Consider the following 9,841-nt stretch of genomic DNA (forward strand, 5'->3'; position numbering starts at 1 on the left):
TTTTTTTTTTTTTTTTTTTTTTTTTTTTTTTTTTTTTGGTTTTTAAAGACAGGGTTTCTCTGTGTAGCCCTGGCTGTCCTGGAACTCACTCTGTAGACCAGGCTAGCCTCAAACTCTCAAACTCAGAAATCCACCTGCCTCTGCCTCCCAAGTGCTGGGATTAAAGGCGTGCGCCACCACCGCCCGGCTTATTATTGTTTTATTTACATTATTGTTGAGTCCTTGCCACCACTCTATGAGACTGGTACTATTAGCCTCTGTAGGTATATAGACCTTGAGTTTCAGAGAGAAGAAAATGCAAGGCTACAAAGGTAGAAAAGAAAAAGATGAAGCTAAGATTGCTACACAGGTCTGTTATACTCCAAAGCCAGAGTTCTCCACTATTACACTTTACCAGGTTCTTAGGAGGAATGATTTTCTAGAATGTGTCATGGAGCTGTAATCTGACTTGTATGTGGTATGAAGATGACAGTTCCTTAAAGGCAATGGCTGATGACTGCTGCTAGGGAGGGTACATGTAGATGAATGGGAAAGAAAGCTGGTCCTCTCTGCCCCTGTAGAGGATATAACTTACATACTGTCAGCTTCAATTACTGACTGAATGGTCCAGTGGTTTGGGGATCCTGGCAGGAATGTTTTCCTTGTCCTAGAATGCTTGTGTGATAGGAACCTGGGAGAAGAATGGGTGTGTTTGTCTGGCTTTATGGCTTTTGAATGCTGATAATTTGTAGACAGGGAATACAGGGGCATCAGAACTGTGGAGTGGGCAGATGTGGAGGAGGAGCGGCTGGAAGAGAAAGCAGGCCCATGGAACAGAGAGCAACTTTGTTTATCAAAGGGTGGGATGCGGGTGTGGAGGAAAGCTTTGCAGCCAAGCTGTGGAGACTGAGTGGGGACTGCTGGGCTGGCTGCCAACCCCAGCCACTGCCAAGGGACTATGATGGCTGCTTCTTGTAAGATATTTGGAAAAGAGGGATGTACTATTCCCAAGAGAAAGGACAGATCTTGGGCATATATGCAGGTCCAAACACTTGAGAACTCCTTTGTGTCCCTCAGGTCAAGATAGCCAGGAGCAGGTTTGACACTGCCAGCTCAGGGTCTGGATGATAGCCACACACCTGCAGATCTTACCGTGCAATAGTGAGCACTTGGAGCAAGAGCTTGCTGATTAAGGGACAGAGCATTATTTGTGCTTGCTGCATTGCTCGGCTACCAGACAGATGTCCACCGTCTTCTCCTGCCTTCTTTGTTATGCTCCACCTTACTTATCCCCACCCTTCTGCTCCATGCAGACAGGATAGGGAATCTCAGTAAACCCTTTTCTCTCTCAACAATGTAAGTAGCCAGCAAGCACTATTATAAGGAGTGGTCTTCACCCCTAGGCACACTACTTCCTACAAGACTAATCACCAAGCAAGTGGCACAGAAGTACCTGGCACCTAAGGCCAGGCCCCAGGATGAGATGCTATTATGGTTTCTCATGAGATAGCATGTGGCAGACTTTCCAGGTAGCACGTAAGAACTTGACAGGGTTGGGGCAGGTAGTACAGCACTAGGAAAGCCCCTGTGCTTGGGATTCAAAAGTCCTCGCTCTTTCTTACTATGTTACTTTGGGAGAGTCACCCCTTTCTTATCCTAATACAGAGGTATATGGTTTATCTCACAAGTTTTCAGGAAAATAAGAATGCTTGTGAAAGGGCCTTTATGTCAGGAGCAGTCAGTGGCTGCTCTGAGCCTTCATTCCCACACAGGAACAAAGGAGATTTTGATTAATACACTTTTTTTTAATTGGGAGGATTAGGATAGATATATAATGCTAAAAGTACCCAGCATTCAACATGCAGTAGAATGGATGGTAAGGGTTTTAGAGTGGATACTCAATATTAATTTGTCTCTATTATTAGTCTGGGACAGTAGTCATAGAGTCATAAAGGCCATTGGGCTAGAACAGTGAGGAGCTTAAATTAGCATTCACAGCTTACAACAGCTCACATAGGAACTGAGAGGTCTCTTGCTTTGGTGGCATCTCTGGGACCTCTTTGCCTAAACATACTCTATCGCCAGGGTGCTCATTTTCTAGCCCAAAGTAGAAAGTGTAGCCAGATTTAGTCCTGGCTGCTAGAGACCAGCTTCCTAAACTCTGTGTCACAACCCTGCTAAGGCTATGTAACTGAATGTGAAGGCATTACTAAAGATTCCTAAACCTTCAGCAAGTAGACATTAATTCCAAATCAAACTCCCCGTGTATCTTCAGTGTCTTCCTGTGAACACTGGGCCTCTGGCAGCACTTGAACATGTTGATCAGAACTTGCTGCCTCCTTGGATCTGGACACTGATTTGATCATGCCGGCCCTCATACATAAGTATTGCTGCAGATTCCTTCACTTAGATCCTGGGTTATTGTTGGTTTTGTTCTTCTAGAAACACGATGGCTTAATTATGGGAAACAAAGACTTTGAGTATCATCCTATCATCATTCCTCATTTTTTTAAGAATCAAATTAGATGTTTTTAGATTATGTCAAGTTTTATTTTAGCTAGGTGTGATGGTACATGTCATGAAACCTTAGCATTTGGGAGATAGAGTCAGTAGGCTGAGAGTTTGAAGGCCATCTCTACTACACACTGAGATCAAAGCCAGCTTGGGCTATATGAGACCCTATTTCAAAAAAAAAAAAGTTTGCTGTTTTAGTTTCTGACTTGAAATTAGTTTTGAAAAAAATGTTAAATGAATTTGACTTGGGATTAGGGCACAATTTTTAACAATTTCTGAAATAACTCTAAATATACTTCTGCTACTTTATACCTAAACCATTGATAGTTATAAGATCAAAATATCAATTAAGCCAGATGAGGCAAAACATTCATTTAATCCCCAAACTCAGGAGGCAGAGATGAGCAGGTCTCTGAATTTGAGACCATCCTGTTTTATGTAGTGAGTTCTAGGCCAGCCAGGGTCTAGAAACTTGGTCTCAGAAAAAAGATTAACTCTGAAAACTTTGGTATATGTCCTGCAATGTCAAATAGAAGTGTCACACAGAAGCAATTTAATTCTTCATTTAAAAGAGATTTAAAAAAAAAAAAGTAAGCATGTCTATCTCATTTGTATTCAAAATTGATTTTATCTTTATTTTTCTTTTTCCTTGTTTTTGTTTTTCGAAACAGGGTTTCTCTGTATACCCTGGCTGTCCTGGAACTCACTCTGTAGACCAGGCCCGCCTCGAACTCAAGAGGCAGGCCTGTCTCTGCCTCCCAAGTGCTGGGATTAAAGGCGTGCGCCACCACTGCCCAGCTTTTTTGTTTTGTTTTCTGGGTGTTTTGTGTGTGTGTGTGTGTGTGTGTGTGTGTGTGTGTGTGTGTGTGTGTGATTTTATCTTTAATGAATGGTAAAATTACATGCCAAAGAATTGTCTTAAATTTATTGGGACTGGAGAAAAGCACTTAATAAGTACAGTACTTATAGCACGAGGACTCCTAGTTCAGGTACCTGTACTCATGTAAAAGCCTGAGGATGTCTGTAACTGCAGCACTGAATAGGAGCAGAAATAGACAGGTCTCCACAACTCGCTGGCCAAGTCAGTCTAGCCAAATTAGTGAGATTCAGAATTCAATTAGAGACTGGTATCCCTAAAAAATAGGGTGGAAAACAATAGTAAAAGGCACAGTGTCAACCTCTGGCTCTTTATATATCCCTTACACACACACACACACACACACACACACACACACACACACACCAAAACATAAGAAGAGTAAATAAGATGAATTCCACTATGGTTTATTATTAGTGATAGATTTGTATACCTATTTTATTACCTATGTAAGAATTCATCAGGTGAAAAGAAGTCATGTGTAAATAGTTCAAGAGGCCTGTCTGTTCTGCATGAGCCAACTACCCTAGATACTAGAAGAGCCTTGAGAAGCTAGTCCAGGTTCCAGGTTCTCATCCCACCACCAGCTGGCTGTGTTTTGGTGGGCCAGTCCCCTCTCCATATTGAACTTGAGTTTCTCAGCTGTATGTTGGTAGTGATTGTTTCATCCACTGCTAGGGTTGAGAATGCACAGAAAGTGTCCAGCACAAAGCCTCTTGTGGTATAAAGACTCAGCAAGTGTTTTCCTTCTACCTTGGGCTGAAGTCAGGAATGCCAGTGAGATTTTTTTATTGTATATAATCTCAGCCTTGCTAGAAACAGTGAACCTAAACAAACATAATTGGAAGCATTTTCTACATTGTAGCTGAAGCTCTTATAGAGTCACCATGGCAGCTGTCATTGATACTGGAGACTGCATCTCCACAAAAGCTGTATCTTAAATATTGTCACATTCCTCTTCGTTTCTATCCCAGATCTCCTTCAGCTCATGTTAGCATAAGCAGGCAAACATTGTCTTTCAGAGGGAGACCTAAAAGCTTACATAGGTCAAAGACTTTCCCAAAATCTCACAGCTGTCTGTGGTGCAGTTGGATTTGAACCTGGTTTTACTTGACTGTCTGACCTTGGAAACAGCAACTTACATAACCTATACTGGCTGCCATACAAAGCATGGGTTTTCCTGTGGGTTCCCTCTCCCCCATGTAGAGTTTTTTTCCTATCATAGATAACATCTGTGTGCCCTTCCAGACTTTTTCTTGTATCCAAAGTAAGAACCTGTATCTGTTGTCCAGGTTTAGTGATGAAGGGATGGAGGTGATTGAACGGCTCATCTACCTATATCACAAGTTCCATCAGCTAAAGGTCAGCAATGAGGAGTACGCATGTATGAAAGCAATTAACTTCCTGAATCAAGGTGAGGAGGGGGAGGGCAAAAGCAGGGGGTATTTTATGTATCTATTTTTGGCATTGAGCACTTGCCCTCTGTATCACATACACAACTCCTCATGCCCCCACCCCCAGGACTGCTACAGACTCTGTCACACTATGTGACCATCAGTCTTGGAAGGCCTACAGTCCCCCTAGTCATCACCCTGCTACTCTACTGTGCAAGGAATGCTTAGATTTTTTTTCTTGAAATCTAAATGCCACAATCTCTATAACTCACAGAGGAAGGAAGAGGATTCACTTTGTTTAGTCAGTTTTAATGCATTTAAACACAGACGTCAAGGACAGAATGTGCGTCATTTAAAATATGTACAAGTTTACCAGCAACTGAAGAGAGGGTGACTGATGAAACTGTTGGAGGAGATAAGGCTGGTTGACAGGCTGACCATGGCTCTGATGTCCCAGGGAAGAGTGGTGGTATACAAGCCTCCATGTGCACATGAGGCCCACTCTTCCATCAGAGGAGTCCACTTGATTTATAGGCATATTGCCAACAAGTGGCATGTGGTAATTGCTGGCAACTGGCCTGTGAAAGAAAATTGGTGTTCTTTTATAAAAAGTAGCATATGAATGCCCCATTCCCAGAGTGGACCTGAGTGATTTTGTTCCTGTAGCTTTAAAAGTGCTCAGTTTTCCAATCCAGAGACTTTTGATCAGGCCTTTCTTTTTACTACTGTTCCCCACTCATTCAACTTTCCAGTGCTGTATAAACCTACTACTCCTGTCTGTATGCCATCATGCATTTATCAGGTGACCTACACGCCTTCTCTAGCCAAACCCTAGACTGTGTATTAAGGATATTGGAAGGAGAAAAATAAAAGCCAGGCCAGTCCCCAGGTCCCTAAAGAATTTACATGCCAGTAACACTCAACACATTAATTGTACTGTATATGGAAGAAGATTGGTAGCAACTTCTTAGAGGAAGAAAAATGTGTGCTGGACCTCAAAGGCTTGGTATACTTTACATGCAGAATGCTTTATTCATCCCCTATACATTAGATGGGTAGATATGCATACATACGTATGTGTGTACATCAGGATAGAATAGGAAGAACACAGGAGCAGTGGAGATGATATATGTCAGGCTTCTGACACCCTCTGCCTCAAAGATGCTCTGAAGGGTTATTGGAACCCTTAGTTAGCCACTTGTTCCACACTCACTGGTGCCTGTTCTGTGCCACTATACCCTTTATTAAGAGCTTAGCACTCTAAGGTGTAGGCAAAGGGCTGTCCTTTGCATATTTCATTTTCTATCTTATTTTTTCTTATCCAGATCTTGGTTTCTCCACATTAGAAAAAGAAAAGTCATTGTTATGGCCACATTAAACTGTGAGTTTTTACAAATCTGATGCCTAACCCCCCTTCCCTAAGTGATACTTGTTTTTGTTTTCAGATATCAGGGGTCTGACCAGTGCCTCACAGCTGGAACAACTGAACAAGCGGTATTGGTACATCTGTCAGGATTTTACTGAATATAAATATACACATCAGCCAAACCGCTTTCCTGATTTGATGATGTGCTTGCCAGAGATCCGATACATTGCAGGTAATATTCTGGGTCCAGGTGTCCACCCTTCCTTGTTTCTCCAAGCTTGTGAAGGAATTGAGATGAGCAGTGTTCATGGGATGGATGCTCACTCTATGCTGTCACCAACTGCAGACAGTTACTACCCTTCCCCTCAGATAAGTTCTGTTGTAGTAGGAAGTCAGTGTCTCCTTTTAGAAAAGAGAAACTGGCATTTCCCAGGCTCCTGTGGTGTTCAGGTAGTGTGGATGAGGAAAGCAGGCTGTGTCTCCACTTCACATCCTGAACTATATATATATTTTTTTTTCAGAAGTAATATTATTGGAACAATGTTTTTTAAGATTTATTTATTTATTTATTCATTTATTTTACGCATGTGAATTCACTGTCTTCAGACACACTGGAACCATCTGGCATTACAGATGGTTGTGAGCCACCATGTGGTTGCTGGGAATTGAACTCAGGACCTCTGGAAGAGCAGTCAGTGCTCTTAACCACTGAGCCATCTCCCCAACCCTGAACTTGTACACTTTAGATAATGAGTTTTATTTGTGAATTATATGCCAATTTTCAAAGACTTTATTTTATAGGATTGCACAAACTCTTTCCAGGGCCCTAAAGTGGCACCTTTAAGCTTATATGATGTTTACAAAGGAGTTTTGTGTGTTGCAGTGTGTTGTGTTTGTGGTCTTAGCACAGGAACCCTCTGCTAAGTTCCTGACAATTAATAGGTCTGTTCCAGTGCATAACCTTGGCTCTTTGTTGTTGTTTATGACATTTAATGAGGATTCGTGGTTTTGTTGTCCAACACTCACTGGGATGATGTTTGGACCAGGTTTGGTTTTGTTTTGTTTTGTTTTGCTTTGTTTCTGTAAAATTTAGCCGTACAACTTTTAAAGGAAAGCATGTCAGTCTGACAGAATTTTTTTTCTCTATTTCTTGAGTCACAGAGCAGTCTAGCAGATGTAGGTTGGACCTGGCAGTATTTTCAATTACCTGGAAAGGTTTTGAAAACCAACAGTGTTTAGTAGATTGCATCTCCAGACATTCTGACTTAACTGGTATGGGGTGAAGACCAGGCATCAGTATTTTTTAATGCCTTCAAGGTGATTAAGGTACTGTCAGGGAGAACTACAGCCTTGGGTATTTTGCTTGTAGTATTATGTACTTAAAGCTCTGAGAAGTTTGTCAGTGGGAAAAAAAAACTGTCATTCTTTTTATTCCCAGACATTTCAAATTTATTTGCCCCTTCTCCTTACTTCCCTAGTACTTTTATTAGTCACTTACTCTGTTTTGAAGAGTAGTGTTTTATAGAATGCTAGAGCATTGGTGGGAAGCAAGTTCCCTGCAGTGTTTCAGCTGTGAAAGCTCAGTAGGGCTTTTTCTCCATTTCAGCTGTAAAATGGAGTAAGAGGCAATCACAGACAGAAGCAGTGAGTCTGAATGAGACAATGCATGAAACTGGCTGGCACAGAACAAGTGTAGCAGACGAGAGAGTGAGTGTAGACAACCTGACATTATCAAACCCTTGTGGCCTTCTCAGTACTTTTGGTACTCTTGCCCTCATCCTGTACCAAGGCAATCCAGCAGCCTGAGTGGAGACAAGATAGGCTTTCCTGCCCTACTAACTCCTGTCTCTTCTCTTTACCTAGGCAAGATGGTGAATGTGCCCCTGGAGCAGCTGCCCCTCCTCTTTAAGGTTGTCCTGCACTCCTGCAAGACAAGTACAGTGAAGGAGTGACCTGTGCCCTGCACCTCCTCCGGCCACCCACAGTGCCTTGGGTAGGCAGCACAGGTTCCAGAGAAAAGAGCCAGAGACCAAGATGGAGACTGTGGAGCAGCTACCTCCATCACAAGAAGAATTTGTTTGTTTGTCTGTTTTTAACCTCATTTTTCTATATATTTATTTCACGACAGAGTTGAATGTATGGCCTTCAACATGATGCACATGCTTTTGTGTGAATGCAGCAGATGCATTTCCTTGCAGTTTACAGAATGTGAAGATGTTTAATGTGACCGTGTTGTCATTGTTTAGAGATAGGGTTTTGTATTTTGAGGGAGAGGGTGGGATGGACTAGACGAGTACTTCCATAATGTTGACAAAGACAACTACCTCAATGGAGACAGGTGTATGACCGTCCCTGCCTTTTCCACATTTTCTCAGCAGATACACATTTGTCTGTTAGAGAGCAAACTGCCTTTTTTTTTTCTTTTTTAATAGCCACAGACTTCTTAGTAAAAGAGTACACCAAAGGAGTGACGTGGTATAGGGAGATTTACTAATGGCCAGTGGGACGACTGAAGGGGATTTTGATTTTGATCATCTTGTCCCACAAGTCTGAACGGCAGAAACTCTGCCTTGCTTTCTGCGGCACCCTTCCCCAAACACTGTTGTTTGTTGATGCTGCTGTCAAGTTTGCATCCAGCAGAATCCTGACAGTAAGTCAGTCTGTAGGACTCGCCTCCCAGCGCCCTTGGGGCTCATAGCTGCCTAGTTTCAAGGCTTACTTTCTTCAGACTGCATCCCTCCCTCTTATGAACTCGACTTCCTGTCAATCCTTTAGAAAGGTGGCAGGAAAACGCCATGTTCTGAATTCTGATGCCATTTCTGATTTGTTCTTTACATTGTTTCCCTCAAAAGGTAGAGGGGCAAAAGCCAGGCTTCTGAAAGAATAAAGACTCCTTTGGAAGTTCCTGTTCTCACCCTACCTTATCCCCTGAACCACATCCAAAACTGCCATTTTTAAACAGTAGAAAGGACTAGAAACTTTGCTCCTAAATTTTGTTGTAAGTTCTCTCATTATTTCCAAAATGATATTTGTTTGCCAGGGCTCTAGAACAGAAAGCCAAGACCCAGAGAAGCCCAGCTCTTCCTTCAAGTATTATCAGGGGTCTGGCCTATCAAGATTTGGAGGGATGGAGCCAGAAGTATCTAGAAGGGAAAGGGGCTTTAAACTACCTCATGTTTCTAAGGGCTTGCCTGCTGCTTCTGCAGATGCAGCCTGGACCCCCCTGTGCTTTACTGCCTACCCTATCTAGTTCTAGGAAGAGTTCTTGCCCTCCAGACTTTGGCCAGGACAAGCTAGGTTTGTCTTAGAGTTGTTTCAGCTGCTTTTCCCTTTATTTGTATCAGGCTCTCCTACTACCAGTACCCCAGACACATGCTCCACTGGCTTGTATCCCTTTATGGTGCCTGCCTCACCCACAGTACCACTTTTAGCCTGTTTTGTCAGGAACTGTTTACACTTCCCCAGTGAAGCCTATTATCTTACCCTGGAGGCCACCACATCCTGTGACTTTTAGGTAGTCTCCACTTGTCAGGTTTTTCTCTCTAGTGAAATGTTACGGGTACCAGCAAAGTGACAAATATGTCCTTTGGTGTCCAAAGTTCAGAGCATTATTTCTTCTCATTCTTATTCCCCAGCCGAGAGAGAGAGAGAGAGAGAGAGAGAGAGAGAGAGAGAGAGAGAGAGAGAGAGAGAGAGAGAGAGAGAGAGAGA

At 42.6% G+C, this 9,841-nt stretch overlaps 1 protein-coding gene and 1 long non-coding RNA gene across 3 annotated transcripts in view; one reads left to right on the top strand and one right to left on the bottom strand.

The window, feature by feature from the left end:
* Nr6a1 (nuclear receptor subfamily 6 group A member 1) overlaps nucleotides 1-9,841 on the top strand; it is a 185,656-nt gene that overhangs the window by 173,009 nt on the left and 2,806 nt on the right. For both annotated transcript variants that reach the window (XM_028754692.1, XM_028754693.1), the window contains 3 exons: nucleotides 4,663-4,784; nucleotides 6,210-6,362; nucleotides 7,994-8,123. In XM_028754692.1, the coding sequence (XP_028610525.1) occupies nucleotides 4,663-4,784; nucleotides 6,210-6,362; nucleotides 7,994-8,082 (364 nt within the window). In that variant the 3' untranslated portion in view covers nucleotides 8,083-8,123. The remainder of the gene's footprint in view (nucleotides 1-4,662; nucleotides 4,785-6,209; nucleotides 6,363-7,993; nucleotides 8,124-9,841) is intronic.
* LOC114610201 overlaps nucleotides 5,118-9,841 on the bottom strand; it is a 9,756-nt gene continuing 5,032 nt past the window's right edge. Inside the window, exon 3 of the long non-coding RNA XR_003709661.1 lies at nucleotides 5,118-5,342. This is a non-coding gene — a long non-coding RNA (uncharacterized LOC114610201). The remainder of the gene's footprint in view (nucleotides 5,343-9,841) is intronic.

This window comes from Grammomys surdaster, unplaced genomic scaffold (assembly GCF_004785775.1).
Source record: "Grammomys surdaster isolate TR1022 unplaced genomic scaffold, NIH_TR_1.0 126035, whole genome shotgun sequence".
In the NCBI taxonomy this organism is placed as follows: domain Eukaryota; kingdom Metazoa; phylum Chordata; class Mammalia; order Rodentia; family Muridae; genus Grammomys; species Grammomys surdaster.